A 16,250-nucleotide genomic window follows, 5' to 3' on the forward strand; every position below is an offset into this window, starting at 1 on the left:
CCAAGTCCAGTTCCACTAGACAGATCCAGACCTGATTTCTGGTAGTAATAGAATAGTAATCTGGTCTGATTTCAGAAATCCCCAACTACACTATACTATATCTTACAACATAAAGATTGGAAATCCAATGATCTAAAGAAATTTGACTGATAAGAACCAAAGACATTGACATCTATGAGTCTAAAAAGGATTAGAAATTTATATATGGCTTTGGGACTCCAGCAAACTACACAGAGAGAGCCATGACCCACGAATTGACAAAATATTGAGCAGTAGTGAATCTTCCAAATAGTGGCCAACTTTATACCCCAAAAGTGCATTGATGGTTAATGCAGAAGGGCTAGTTGCTGGAAGTGCTCCATGAAATTTTTGTGATGGTAATTCCCTTTCAGAAATGCTGCATGTTTTATTAGATCAGGTGTAACAGCATGCACATGTTCCAAAAAGTAATATTTTTGTCTCGTTAGTCTACAGAATAGACTAACGAGATAAGACAGACCTTTATTTTCTCATTAAGAGGTATTTTCTTTTTTGATAAAAATGAGACAGACCTTTTTTTGTCAGCAGGGATTCTGGCCTTGGAATTCTCACACTGATCGTGTTTTTGTCCAGTCTGTTTTTGTTTAATTGATGAATAATGAACATGCCTTAAACTTAAGTAAAACTTGAATTAGAATGGCCTAGCAAAATTCAAGTCTTAATTCCAATTGCAATATGACACAATTATAAGGTAAACAATAATTATTTCGAACTGCTTTTTTCATTTAGTAGGGTTATCTTTGTCCACAAAGTACCCAGAACTACATCTAGTGCACTGCAGACTTTACTTGCATTTATTAAGGTCAATAATCTGAAACTTTTGTGACAAAACAAAATAAATCTGTAAAAAGACACTTTTTCACAACACTGTATAAAATAATATGGAAGTAATGCATTACAAAATATGTTAAAATTATGATTTCATCATTTTAAGTTGCTTTTAATTAAAAAAAAGCATTTGCCTAAGTATCAGTGCATTCAACTTTGCATTCATTGTAGCATTTTATTTTTCATTCATGCTACAACAGCTTTGTAACAAAAGTCAACATTAATGTATTTCAGTGTTTGTAGAAGTATTTATTATCAACAGCATATAGCAATAACATAAAATGATTTATAATATAAGAAAAATAATTGTTTTCACGGAAAGTGAGCAGGTATGCACATTTTCAGTATAATGTGTAAGACAAAAACTGGAAACCAAATTGTCTTTAAAACATAATGATGACATTTGTAAAATATGTTGGGGGAAAAAATCACAGGAGAGATGATGAAGAACAAAATGTTTTTATCTGCTCAACTGAAAACATAGTTCATTTGACTTTAGGTAATTATTTGGCTTTCTTTATATTGCCAGTGTTATATTGGAATTTATCTGATGAACAATGTGTTTCTATCAGATAAGCTTAACAAATTTTGTGAAGTAAGTGAAATAACAAAAGAAGCATTTTACATTTCACTTTAAAGATAGAGATAGGGAAAGATGAATAACTAAATAGTGCAGCAATGTGCATTAGATTGGCTATGCCTCTATTGTCAGGTTAATCTGGAACAATTTCTTTTATCCTGCAAAGTTACATAACAAAAACATGCTGTGCTCCGTTGTCTGACAAGTCTTTGTCCAGCAGCTTTTTCATTGAAGGATGGCCATTTGGAGGAACATGGCGATAGTCATTAGGATCACACCAGTTGTCCTGGATGTGGCCACATCTGGAGCTACACATGGAAAAATGACAGGAGTTGGATACAGCGTTAGATTTATGTTATAAATCTAAATGGTAACTAAACACAATACTATCCATACCCCTGTTGATTTTCCTTTGAAATTATTCTGACTCAGTTGCTTGAAAATATTGTTTCTGATAGGAAACAAGACAGGGATCTCTCAAAAAGTAATTAAATATATGTTTTTCCCCCTCCAGCTTATTGTAGATATTACAAAAATGTTTACATTTTGTCTAAAAAATTATGAACAAGGTCAGTGCTCAACAAGACTGGGTGGGGCTAAAGACCACAGCCCAAGGATCTTTGTTGTAGTTTTAGACTGTGATCTAAATTTTTGGCAGCCACATGGCAGTCTGGTAATTTGACAATGAGCTTTCAGTTTAGAAGCTCATCACCTTATTCTTTAACTCCCACAATTAATTAACTATCTTTCCCCTATCCACTATCTAATTCAAGATGGAACTCTGGCTGGGTCAATCAAGAAAAGTAATTTTACTTCCAATCAGAATAAATGTTGGTAAAATAAAAAGATTAATTTAGAACAGGGTCTGCCAGGGGTATTAACTTATTTTGGTACAACTGTAGGTTATTTAAACTGGGACAGCAATGTTAGAAAAATGCAATAGCTTCCAATTTTTTGTAGTAATTTGTAAGTGTGAGACACTAATATGACAAATATTGCATAAATTGTCTACTATTAATCAACTGAAGTTGAAGTGAAGCATTGAAGCTGATCTCTTACCTTGAGATGCAGTAGTATTTGTATTTGTATTTGGGTTTGTACTGGTTACATTGGGAATTTGAGAAGCTGGTGGAGTACTTCCTGGCATAGCTGTTTGGGAGGGGTTTGGTCCAGTAGCTGAGGGAGCATTACTTGGAGGAGGATTGGTTGCAGTGGTATTTCTGTTCATAAAATCAGCTACCATGAGACTCACAGGCCCAGAGCGGATTGAGTATGTGCTAGTGAACACGCTGTCAATCAGCATGCTAGAACTGCTTGAGTTGCTACACAGATCAGGGCATGTGTCAGAGGGCATGGTGGCAATGCACAGGTTGATTTTGCATTCAATATACATCTGGAAGTACAAAAAGCTGCAGTTAATAATAAGATCAAATAGAAAAAATGTGTATTTTAGAACATAACATAGTAAATTCAGACATGAAAGCAAACTACATGCATTAATACATTTAGCTAGGATTTTATCTGGTAGACCAACACCAAGCACAGCCGAAATATGCAGTGTAAAGAAAAGGACATACAGACTTTTGAATTTTTACCAATAAGTATAACAAAAGTATGCATTTATATTTAGTCCCTCTGAGTCAATACTTTATCGAACTTAAGATGCCAGCTTTACATGTCTAGAAATGTAAAACTTTGCAAAGAAAAAAAAACGTTCCAAAGCTCAGTTTTTTCCAGATTTTTGCTGTGGCTGTCTTCTTATAGCTTCTTTCTTTTACTTGTGTTTAAATTTTTCTCATTAAAGTTCTGCACATCAATAAAGTACACTGATCAAACCTTGTGGAGATTTTGTGTTTGTTCTTTTTAAAAGATTACAAGTGAGAGGAGATTTTATTATGGTAAATTTTATGGAAATAAAGAGTTTTCCATGTTTTCATCAGGGGGGCTAATATTTCTGTCTGGTCAACAGAGCTCTGGGTTTCTGCTACTCTGATTAAGTACTTCAATGGACAGTTCAGTGTTTGCTGTTTTCTTTTACTCTTTCTGTTGTCAGATGGTAACTACACTATTTCTTATGTTTTAAATTTGTCCTTATTGTATAGTATCATTTCTTTTCTTGTTATTCTAATCTGGTACACCCAAATTAACAAAAATAAGATATATTTCATCCATCCTTCCATTTTCTTTACACCCTTGTCCCTTAGTTGGGTCAGGAGGGTTGCTGGTGCCTATCTCCAGCTAACGTTCCGGGCGAGAGGCGGGGTTCACCCTGGACAGGTCGCCAGTTTATCACAGAATAAGATATATTTCTATAATCAAATAAGCAGCAGCTTCATGCTCAAAATTTGGGAAATTCTTTAAGTTTCTTGGTCTTAGTGATATTTTTATTCTCTAATTATTAGATACATCTTAAAGAACTTGGCTGCACTGGGTTTGATTTTGGGAAATCAGAGTAAAGAGAGCACATTGTCACTTTCTGTTTGTAAAAAAAAAAAAAAAAAAAAAAAAAAAAGAAAACCATTTGTCCTTTTTCCACTCATTTCCCAATTATCAAGTGCTTCATGTTGGTCTGTGACATAAAACTTCAAATAAAATTCATTGAGGTTTGTAAAGTAATTAACTGCACTCTAAAGCCACAGAAATGTTCCAGTTTAATCCAAAGTGATGGACTAACCAGTATTTAATTCACATCATCTAACTGTGATGATGTGAATTAAATCATCAAATCAATTAAATCATTAAGATAAAATAAAAATGAAAAAGAAAAACTTAAAGACTTGAAATGGGCAGAAAAAAAGCATAAGGTGTGACATAAATGTTAAGTGGGATTCCAGACCTTTGTTCCAGAGATTGCCATTGTGTTTATATCCAGACGGTAAATCTTGAAAGTTTTTTGTTCTGTAATAATCTCCAGTGTGTTGTTGGACATCATGCACCTGATACAGAAATTGAAACCAAATGATCTGTTTTAAAGTTTCCTTCTACTTAGGATATATCATTCAGTATCTGTCAAATTTCAGTGGGATGTAAATAATAAGGGTAATAATAATAAAAACAATCAAGGACACTGTACAAACTGAATAATAAAACATATTACCCTTTCTCCATGATAGGATGGCTGTCTGTAAAGTCCTCCGTCTCAGATTCCATACACTCTGTCACTATCATCTCAGCTCGATCAACACTGCAGTTAGACATCACATACAGGTCCAACTGCTTCACCTTCTCCTCAACATGGAGACCAGTTTGAGTGCTGCTATTGGAGGTGCTGCTTTCTGAACCTGTATCCCGACGAAATCTTCGAGATGATAAGAAATTGGAACGAAACCTGGGAGTGGATGTGAGTCGTGCCATAGGCCCTTGTCCTGGAAGGTGAAACTCTAACCAGACCATAACCTCGCCAAACGTTTCCCTCTCTGTTGGCATGCCGACGGCATACTGCGGCCCTTTGACCTGGGCTCCTGGGATCCGGCAAGCCAGAGGGAGGATGAGCGAGGGCCGGCGGCTGATCATGGTGTGATGCACGCTTTTCAAGGTGTTGGTATAAACCAATTCTGTACCAGAGTGCTGAAAACAAACAACATAGGATAACATTTTATTGGTGCTGAAAATGTTAGTATCTGAAGTGACGTGACAAAAAGTTTCTGCTGGTATTGCATATCTCTGTTGTTTCCAAATATTTTACTTTTCATATATTATAAATAGTCTGTTGTCTTTTAATGTACAAACACATGCACATTTTGTCATTTGTCTTTTGAATTTTCCACATTTGAACTTTACACTACAAACCCAAATGTATATTAGGTCTGAAAACAAATCTTGGTAACACTTTATTTGTGAAGGGGGTGAATAAGACTGACATTACACTGTCATAAACACGTCGTGAACATGAAAAAGCCTTCATGAATATTTATGACTGTTGTCATAAAGCGTCATTCGGTAAATTATGACACTTTTAATACAAAGTTGACATTATTCAAAATGTCTTTATTATGACAACTTGACATTAACCAAGAAATCATTACTGATATAAATTTGTTATAAAAGTATTACTGATTGCACTTTAAAAATTAGGTAACTTTATGTTATTAAAGGTAAAGTTTAAACAGTAATGATTTCTTGGTTAATGTCAAGTTGTCATAATAAAGACATTTTGAATAATGTCAACTTTGTATTAAAAGTGTCATAATTTACCGAATGACGCTTTATGACAACAGTCATAAATATTCATGAAGGCTTATTCATGTTCATGACAGATGTTATGTCATGTTTCTGAAAGTGTCATGTCAGTCTTATTCAACCCCCTTCAAATAAAGTGTTACCCAAATCTTTAAGCCAAGTATTTATTTTCTTCCTTTTAGCTAATATGCATAATCAATCAAATCTAAATAAAAAGAAAAAATACCTTTTTACATAGTTTCTGGTTGTTCAATAAAAATATTTTGAGTGCTCATTGCTTTATTTTGAACGAGTTTCAAAACTCTCCCTAACTTAACTTCAAGGAACCCGAATTGTAAAAAATTTTTAAAACCCTATGAATTAAATAATATACTTATATGTAAATTTAATATTTATTTTTAGTGTTTCAGGCTGTCTGTATGCCAACTTCGGTCAGTGTAAGACTCTATGAGCCTACTCTGCTAATGTGTACATTTAAAGCAAAAATGAGCCTTGATGTTTGTTATTTGGAAAGGTTTTGAAAATATACAACAAGGAAAAAGACATTTTACCACAGCCTTTGTCCCGCAGCCACCTAATGGTATGTGCGCAGTCAAGTGTGTGCTGTTGTGGGTGACAGGACAGGTGGGGCTGTTGAGCTGTAATTCATCCAGGTCCACGTTGGTGAGGGAGGTGACCGGGAGCAGCAGAGACATCTCTGTCTGATTACACCTGAGCTCTATAAGGAATACCATCAGCAGATTGTTCATTAGTTTAACATTGTCACAGACACAATTAACATTCATCTCACACACAACACTGGAATTTAACAAAGTGTTACAGTAACTTAACCAGTTCCATCAGGCAGAGTCCTTATTTCCCCTGGAACAATCAAACAAACAAACCCATTTTAGTATTCTGTATAAATGAAACCATGCAGGAGAGGCTTACTGAAACTGATAACCATCATTATTCTTGTATGAGTCTTACTTTGGTACAGCCACACACATCGCAGCCCTGACTGAAAACTGGAAAGACAAGAAGAACAGATCAGACCATTTTACAGTCTGCAAATATTTTGGTCTATATTTGGCTAAATGTACCACTAGAGTAAAATGATTTCCATAACAATTGTACATAAGAAATATTTTTTTAGAAAATATAAATATCTGTGTGGAAAGGGCAACAGGAATTTAGCATGAAGGACATGACATCAAGAAAAAAAATACTACAAATAAATACCAAACTTTTACAGCTTTGGTTCAACTTTGTAGCAAGAAAATAATTTCTATCAACTTAACAAACCTGTAAAAGGATAGCAAAATTTACAGTATCAAACACTGTTCAAATTGAGGGTTTCACATGTTAATAACAAACCTCTTGGTGTTTGCAACAAAGCAGACAGGCAAAAGCTGGGTCAGGTTGTTTTCAGAGCGGATCCAGGCCATAGTTAGTTTCGCCAGGTTGCTGATGGATACAAAGCCAACTCTGTACAGGTCAGGGGGGCCGACCACCGCTATCTCCAAAACACTGCAAGAGAACAAAAACGACGTTCCCACAAGTTTACAAAATGTTCCCTGGGCTTCTAGCAAAACTCTATCAAACCAGTTGCCTTTTTATTATAAGCTTTGAAGTGGCAACGACAACATGAGTTAATCAGTTGGTGTTATTCACCCAATGCAGAGTTTTATGCAAAGTTTTATATTCAAAATATTAAAATAAAAAGCTCAACATTATAAATAGTAGTTGTAATTTAAAGATAAACTCAGTGTCTATATGGACATACAGGTGCTGGTCATAAAATTAGAATATTGTGATAAAGTTCATTATTTTCCATAATGTCATGATAAAAATTAAATTGTCATATATTTTAGATTCATTGCACACCAACTGAAATATTTCAGGTCTTTTATTGTTTTAATTTTGATGATTTTGGCAAACAGCTCATGAAAACCCAAAATCCCTGTCTCAAAAAATTAGAATATTATGAAAAGGTTCTCTGAACGAGCAATAAAAATAATCATCTGAATCAACAAAGTAACTCTAAACACCTGAAAAAGATTCCTGAGGCCTTTAAAAACTCCCAGCCTGGTTCATTACTCAAAACCGCAGTCATGGGTCAGACTGCTGACCTGACTGCTGTCCAGAAGGCCATCACTGACATCCTCAAGCAAGAGGGTGAGAAACAGAAAGAAATTTCTGAACGAATCGGCTGTTTGCAGAGTGTTATATCAAGGCACCTCAGTGGGAAGTCAGTAGGAAGGAAAAAGTGTGGCAGAAAACGCTGCACAACGAGAAGAGGTGACCGGACCCTGAGGAAGATTGTGGAGAAGGGCCGATTCCAGACCAAATTAAATTTTCATCTCCATAAAACTTTTCAGCAGATGGAAGCATGAAGTGCTCCAAAATCTTCTGATAGCTGCTGCATTGATCCTGCCCTTGATAAAACCCAGTGGACCAACACCAGCAGCTGACATGGCACCCAGACCATCACTGACTGTGGGTACTTGACACTGGACTTCTGGCATTTTGGCATTTCCTTCTCCCCAGTCTTCCTCCAGAGTCTGGCACTTTGATTTCCGAATGACATGCAAAGTTTGCTTTCATCCGAAAAAAGTACTTTGGACCACTGAACAACAGTGGTCCAAAGTGCTGCTTCTCTGTAGCCCAGGTCAGGCGCTTCTGCCGCTGTTTCTGGTTCAAAAGTGGCTTGACCTTTGACCTGGGGAATGCGGCACCTGTAGCCCATTTCCTGCACACGCCTGTGCACGGTGGCTCTGGATGTTTCTACTCCAGACTCAGTCCACTGCTTCCCCCAAGGTCTGGAATCGGCCCTTCTCCACAATCTTCCTCAGGGTCCGGTCACCTCTTCTCGTTGTGCAGCGTTTTCTGCCACACTTTTTCCTTCCTACTGACTTCCCACTGAGGTGCCTTGATATAACACTCTGCAAACAGCCGATTTGTTCAGAAATTTCTTTCCGTTTCTCACCCTCTTGCTTGAGGATGTCAGTGATGGCCTTCTGGACAGCAGTCAGGTCAGCAGTCTGACCCATGATTGCGGTTTTGAGTAATGAACCAGGCTGGGAGTTTTTAAAGGCCTCAGGAATCTTTTTCAGGTGTTTAGAGTTACTTTGTTGATTCAGATGATTATTTTTATTGCTCGTTCAGAGAACCTTTTCATAATATTCTAATTTTTTGAGACAGGGATTTTGGGTTTTCATGAGCTGTTTGCCAAAATCATCAAAATTAAAACAATAAAAGACCTGAAATATTTCAGTTGGTGTGCAATGAATCTAAAATATATGACAATTTAATTTTTATCATGACATTATGGAAAATAATGAACTTTATCACAATATTCTAATTTTATGACCAGCACCTGTATGTAATTCAGCTGAGGCACAGTAAGTTCAAGAGTATTATTTCTGTAACGACTGAGCCCCAAATATGCAACACAACAAAGAAAGCCACGTCAGGTATTTTGATTCAACAGGTTTCTGAGAATCACAATGTGAGAACTCTAAAGGTAAAATATGGGGAGTTCTTTAGCTCTAAACAAGATAAGGAAACACTTTTTGTAAAAATCCACAGACACAGTATGTATGAAGGAGTGTGCATCCATTAACATTTAGTGAAACATTAATTAAACATTCAGGGCTGTTCATTTTTTTTGCTGTACAGTTGAGATCTTATAAAAAACAAACTTTTTAAAAAAGACTGGATCAGTTTTAAATACTTCAACAGTAGGAATTTTCAGGTTAAATAATGTACAATTTCTACATGTTTTTCAGTGACAATAAAACAACAAAGTATATTTTTCTGCTGTTGGGTAAGCTCCCATTATCTTAAGTAAACAACACCACGCCCTAAACACTTTTACGGGAAGAAATATTAAAGGCTTTTGATGACGCACCTCTCCAGGTCCGACTTGTAGTTAGCATTGAATTTCACCTCCTGAAGCGGAAGGACGAACTGCACAGAGTCTCTCTCTGGGGTCCCATCAAGGGCCAGGGGGTTAGAACTGCAGCCTGAAGCCGACTCCTCCACTGAGGGACAGCAGAGATGTATTAAAAAACTTCAAATATTGCAATTTCAGCATTAAATTACAACAAACAGTGATCTACTTTAAAAAGAAAGATCTAAAAATAAGCTATCCTGGTAATATTCCTCCTTTTTAAATTTTATCACATTCATTATCAGCCAACTTTTTATCTAAGAAACTGATGCAGACAAAGATATAGTTGGTGAAACCCTTACAAATTTTTGAATGATGCTTCATTTTTCCTGCAAAATTCATACCTTTGATATGTGATAAGATTAACATCAGGCATTAACAAAAGAAATTATTTGTTGTTTATTTAAAGATATGCTGAAATAGATTTGTTGGTATTCCTGGAGTAAAAAATTAATCTTTGCAATATAGTTATGTTTGCAAATATTAGTTTTTTTTACTCAGATAGTATCACAGGTGACCACAAAAGGTGGACATAAGAGGAAATGCATCTGAATGCATAAAGAGTCAAGGAATCTGTCCATTGTTGATTACTGAGATCAAGGCTCTGATTGAAGAAGCAAAGAAAGAAAGAGTGAAAGAAAGAAAGATGAGACACAGCAGGACAGAGAAGAGAATCCGTAAATATGAGTGTTTCTTTTTCTCTCTTTTTTCTTTTACCACACTCATTTAGACCTTCAAATAGAGAAGAACAAATTTAATTAATCTTGGAAGATATATAAAAGCATTTTTCTCCAAACATGGAAAAGCAGCATTCAGTTTTTGTGCACCACTAATCTGGAACAAACTTCTAGAAAACTGCAAAACAGCTGAAACACTGAGTTCCTCCAAATCAAGGCTAAAAAACCCACATGCTTAGAGATGCCTTTGATTAATAATTACTGTAACACTGATCAATATATTTAATGTACATTATTATTCTCAATGATTTTCTTCATTGTGAAGCACACAGATGACTGCTGCAAAAATGTGCTGGCACAAAAGTATTATGCTTATTATATTCTTTTTTTACACTAACTTAATTCGTTTAATCATAAAAAATATTCAGTTGAAGCAAAACTCGAGGTATGATTGGTGTTAAACACAGAGTAAATAATTTAACCTTTGTCAGTTCCAACTTGATTCAGGGATAATTGGTACTAAAATATCAAAAAAGAAAATGAACCATGGCAGTCACCTTCTCGTCAGGCCTCAGGACAAATTTAACTACTAATACATTTCTACTAAATGTGTAGTTATGAAAATACATTATCAGAAGCACAAAACATAATTCTGTCATCATTACCTCAAGAAGGCTAAGCAGAAATTAAAAAGTAGAATGAAAAGTAACCCCGCCCTTCCTGCTTCAGAAGAAATTAAAAAGCTTAAGGTGAAACCGCCACATGCCTATTAAGGAGAAAGATTTTTCCTTTGTGCCATTCTGGAACATTCAGTACACTGCCCTGACACCATGCCGGGGTGGAAAGACAGAATTGGTGACTTTAAAACAGCATTTCTTTTGTCCATACGGGAAGAAACATAAGAGCATTTTCCTAACGATTCAGAACATTTTTATGACGTAGTTTTCTATAATTCGTAGTTGGTAATGGGAGGATTGTTCAATACTGAGGATCAGATGTTTTTACCTGAAGTGTAACTGGAGCTGAACGAGGATGTACTTTGTTTTTGTTATATAGCTGCTGCACCAGGAACAGACTCACCAGTGAGAGAGAGGTGCACAGGAACAGAGCTGAGGGGAGAATTGTATAAAATCTGTCTCGTTGGAGGCGAGGGAATCAGGTCCTCTGCCATCAAGTAGATGAAGTATTGTCCTGCGGCTGCTTTTCCAGTGAACGTCAGAGTGCAGCTCGCCTGTTAAACAAAAAAAAAGTTTCACCAAGCAGTTTGTAGAGTATGACAGAGTATTGATGAACAAGACAAACTTTCTGTAGAAAGTCAGGTTAGAAGTTTACAACATAAAAATCCACAAACAGGTTACTTGAATTCTTTCAAAATCTTATAGATCACGCAAAGATGTTTAGGTATCAACTAAAAGAACTAAATGTGGAATCAGAACCTTATTTTACTGCACAAATATTTAATTGTCACATGAGAAAAATGTGCTTTTGCAGGCAGCTGGTGCTTCATGATTTCTTAACGTGTTTCTTCCTAAAAACTTTTACACAACTCAGCTAAGCAGTGAGATGAAGAAATGAACACAGAGAAAATGTGGTGAGGACTTCTCAATTTAGTCTGTGAAAACAGTCACTTGGAGCTACGCAGTCGATGATCTGATTGGTTGGAAGGTGAGAATGAACATTTAGCAACAGGATATGTAACCAAAGAGCTGCAACTTACTAGAATAATGGGGAAAACATAGTTATTTAAAACCCTCTAAGGTCCATGGACACATATACGAGTCTTTATATTTTTTGAGATTGCCCTTTCACATTATGAGTAACCATCTTTAGCTTCTCTAAGGTCAGTGTTAATGTCTTTCTGTCCTGGTATTGTTTGAAAACACAGATATAGGCTCCACACCTAGAAACTGCTAATTGTGTCCCTTTAGTGTTTTTCATATTGATGATGATGATGATCTAGCGTTGAACAATTTTAGAACTGGTGAAGACCATATCCTACTTGAAAATATGATAAACATTTTTCAGTTTATGAAACCCAGAAGATTCACCTCATCCAGTTCCAGGAAATTGTGAGGAAAACAGTCCCGGCACTCTCCAGTGTCGGCACGAGCAAAGCGGCACCGGACATTGTCCCCGTCCAGGTCCTTTGTTGAGATATGGAAGTCAGCGGGACAGTTGACACTGGCCCTGATCCAAACAGCACAGTCGTAATAAAAGCAGTGTCAGCAACAAGTAATGATTCAGTCTCTAAGCAGATCAATTGTTGAGAACGTTCAGGCAGCAGAAAGATTAATTTAGATATAGATTCAGACTTTAAAAATTATAACAAAGCCATTTGGTAACATTTAGGCCTAACTTTGCTTTTAACGTGAGTTTTAGCCACAGAGGTCCAATGACGGTGATGAAGTAAACAGCTTCAAAATTTGAAACAGGTGTTTTCAACTTTAGTGGCAGCATTCCAATGTAGATGAATGACTGAGAACTTTAAGGCTTTAATAAACCTTTGACGTGTGGGCTTTTTCTGGTCCCATAAAATGTTGAGCCGTATAGAGCTTAATTTAATGTAGCTTACAGTAAATTTTGGTCACTGTGAAGAAGTTGTTAGTAGCAGATGAGTGTGTTACCTCAGTGGAGGAGGGAGAGCCACAAAAGGAGGCCTGTTGAGTTTTCCATTATTTGCCCGAATCTTTGGGTCTGCTTTTATCGAGACGTAGAACTCTGTCTGGAATCTAAAGGAAATAATAAAAGAGACATAGAAAAAGTATTTTACTTTTTTTTACTTCACATTACTTGGACAGTTAGATAAAAACTCATCTGGAATTACACTTTTTAAGTGCCTTAAAAAGTGGAAACTAAAAAAAAAAACTAACAAGTTCAAATTCTATGTGTATTTTCAGTATTATACATTTTGAAGAATATAGGAAACATTTTGCATGTCCTAATTTTTCATGTTTACAATTTGGGAGTGAACAATTGAGATTTCATACCCTAATTTGAGAAAGGTATTGTAATTGCTAGGTAAGGTTTTCTGCCACTGGCGGACACACCACGCGGGGCTGGGTTTGGTGTAGCTGAAAGGTAAGGCGGTGCGGTGGGCCTGACAGTCCTCTCTTGCTGCACAGACTGCTAGCAAGTCAGGACAAGGAGAGGGAGTGATGACGCTAAAATGAGCCCGAACCTGCAAGAGGAAAAGGGACAAAATTATAGTGCATAGTTTTGTTTTTTTTCAGATTAACTTTCTTAATAGACTTAAATTGAGAAATGCATTTACAAGAATACTTTCCTTTCTGGAAAGCAAATTAAAATACAGCTTATATGAAAACAAAAGTACAGCATAAATGACATATTTTGGCATAAAACTTTAATTTTAGCATATTGACATAAATCATAAATCATTAATATCAGTGCCTATAAAGGTCCTTTTAGAAGAGAGGAATATTTTGCCCACCGTTTTCCCTCCATTCTCCTCCAGAGGCACAACATGCACTGTGAGGCCCAGGGACGAGGCTTCGTAGGCCGGGCTCAACAGGAATAGAATCAGCCACTGCAGCAGGACACCCAGTTTGAGTCTGTGCAGCATCTCAACTCCTCAGTGAGACATGGAGTCTGAAGGACAGCAACATACAGTTTACTTTTCAACAACAAACGATGGATAATAGCCTTACAACCCGGGTATTACAAAAACATGAAGGCATTGTAAGCTTATATCTAGGATAAAGAGTCCATCTAAAACAAACTGCTGTTTGATGTCTGTGAGAAGACGGAGTGAATTAGGCTGTTACTGGATCTTCAGGAAAATGAAAGAGGTAATGGGAGCTGTTGTGATTAGGCTGAGAGCAATGACAAAGGCTGAGAGGAATGACCTCCACTGCTCTCACTAAGATGACCACGATGTGCAATCCAGAGTGTTTGATGTGTGCCACATCAAAGCTTACATGGTTTTTATGAATAATGTGGGACATGGTTAGAGAAAAAATGTTAAAAGGGACATATTATGATTTATTTTAAACAAGCTGTATGTCTAAATGTTATGAATGCAATAAACAAAACATGTTTATTACATTTTTAAAGCATTCATTCATATACGTGAAAATGGTTGCAAACAGATGCACTGTTCTACAATCGTACATCTTTGAATCTGAGTCAAACACAGAATCAGAAGAAGTGGAGCCTCCTGCACAACCATCAAGGAACGCGGCAATGTAAATTAACAGGAAAAAAAAGAAACAAAAAGCTGAATTTGACTGCATTGTTTGATAACTGGGATTTGAATCTGTCTGTATGAACTGAGAATTTTTCTTGAGATATTTGTAGTGAATTGGTGCAATATAAATAAACAGAATTTAATTCACACTGCTGTGGTGTCAGACTTGACCAGTTCAAGAGTCGATCTCTGGAAATGTGGTTCTGTCTATCAAACCTGTGGCACTGTTTTAAAGTAGTACTATTTGCCTTTTTTCCATTTTAAAACCAGAACATACTAACATATCAACTCAGCCTTAAAACTAATCTCTTAGTTCCAAACAACTGTTTTAGCAGAACTGCTACTATTGGTTCTTGATTCTAAAGAAGAGAAAGGTTGGAAATTTGACATTTTTCTGAAAGCTGAAGTCAACCACATTAAAAGTGTTCTTTATATTGTTGTAACTGTTTCATAATTATTTCAATTACATTCTCCACACCTCACCACTAAAATAAATCTGAACATATAAAGCAGAGAGTTTGAAATTTCATAAAAAATACACAATGTGCCAATCCATAAACCATTTGTTACAATACTCAGTGTAGACAGTTTTGTTTAAGCAGATCTTAAACACTTTAAGATAGTATTTAAAATTCAAAGACATGAAATAAGTAAATAAATTAGTAGTGAAAACTTTTCCAAATCCTGTTGGTTTAGTTTGATAAACATTTACTCATTTTCAGGGTAAATATACAGCTCTTATCTCTGTACTTTAACACCTACCATAAATTTTGGGAGGCATTAAGTCCATTTTATCATTATCTTAATTATTATAGGTAAAAAATATATCACAGATTTTTCTTTGTTTTATATAAGGAAGATAGTCACATCTTAATCTTATAAATACCTCTACCCCCAAATGGAGAAATGTTTGATGGTATAGTCCCAAATTGTATATTAATAAAACAGAATTTTGGTCCAATACACCAATAAAACTTCATATTATACAAGAACATAAATTAGATGCTTTTTATTCATAGTTTTTCTTATAAATAGGGTTTTAGATGGTTGAGGTTTTGTTGAAAGGTCGCTTTCATCCTAGAGGTTCAGGTGACAAGTTTCTTAGCAGTCAATAAATTCTTGTTATGAGTCTTAAAATTTTGTTTTTAAACAGAAGACTTTGGACAAACTACGGTAGTTTGAATAATTGTACTCCTCAGAACTCGACACCTTCACTTCTTTCATTGCTAACCTGTCACCCTTCACTGAGTTGCTTTACTTTCTGTTCGCATTGCTCCATTGTTCCAGTATGAAAATTACCTTAAGAAGTTTGACAAAGGAACATTTCCCCCTCTTTAACCAATAGCTACCCAAGTCTTAATGTCATGAACATTTTATTGTACAGATACCATCAAGTCTTATCAATACAGCTCAGCTTTATGTTTGATGGTAGTTTCATTACCATCAAATCAAGTTAATCTTGAATTTTCAAATTACAATAAACTTAAAAACATCAAATTGATCCATTTACCTTCAGCTACAGGCCTCCGTTTTCTTCAAGTCCTGTTTGTGTTTAAAATGAAGGAGCCTTTCCGTGGTGTCTTGAAAAGAAAGGTGTTGCTTAGCTAAAATTTGGGCAGAGAATGGAGTTAAACAGGCTGGACCAGGGCTTGGTGACGAGGATGTACAATAGTTGCATGTCAAGAAGAAGGCTTAGCGAACAAGAGCTGGATCCTGTACTCTGTTCAAAATGCTCTGCATATTTTTATCGTCACAGTCTGCATTAAGATACTTCAACCCAGTGGTGCTGAACGCACGGTGTCACAACAA

The 16,250-nt window shown here is 36.0% G+C and overlaps 1 protein-coding gene across 1 annotated transcript; it reads right to left on the reverse strand.

Moving 5' to 3' along the window:
- Positions 1 to 1,095: 1,095 nt before the first annotated feature.
- Positions 1,096 to 16,198, reverse strand: LOC106923027 (uncharacterized). Its single transcript, XM_014995858.2, has 15 exons — positions 15,952 to 16,198; positions 13,686 to 13,843; positions 13,225 to 13,415; positions 12,862 to 12,966; positions 12,286 to 12,424; positions 11,318 to 11,468; positions 9,519 to 9,651; positions 6,983 to 7,135; positions 6,596 to 6,633; positions 6,458 to 6,487; positions 6,178 to 6,344; positions 4,545 to 5,014; positions 4,284 to 4,383; positions 2,507 to 2,840; positions 1,096 to 1,755 (listed from the first exon to the last, which is right to left on the reverse strand). Exons 2-15 carry the CDS (start codon positions 13,815 to 13,817, stop codon positions 1,673 to 1,675), a joined length of 2,226 nt encoding a protein of 741 aa, XP_014851344.2. The 5' UTR covers positions 13,818 to 13,843; positions 15,952 to 16,198; the 3' UTR covers positions 1,096 to 1,672.
- Between the last annotated feature and the right edge of the window lie 52 nt (positions 16,199 to 16,250).

The sequence above is a fragment of the Poecilia mexicana genome, unplaced genomic scaffold (assembly GCF_051168715.1).
Source record: "Poecilia mexicana isolate PSO_F unplaced genomic scaffold, ASM5116871v1 scaffold_3, whole genome shotgun sequence".
Classification (NCBI taxonomy): Eukaryota; Metazoa; Chordata; class Actinopteri; order Cyprinodontiformes; family Poeciliidae; genus Poecilia; species Poecilia mexicana.

Bases quoted from the DNA above. Each gene is read 5' to 3' on its own strand.
- LOC106923027 (XM_014995858.2), bottom strand. From the start codon at position 13,817: ATGCTGCACAGACTCAAACTGGGTGTCCTGCTGCAGTGGCTGATTCTA. The intron at 9,652-11,317 runs GTGAGTCTGTTC...GCTGTCCCTCAG, and splicing joins TGTGCACCTCTCTCTCACTG to TGGAGGAGTCGGCTTCAGGC. The intron at 1,756-2,506 runs GTAAGAGATCAG...TTCCATGTGTAG, and splicing joins AAATACTACTGCATCTCAAG to CTCCAGATGTGGCCACATCC.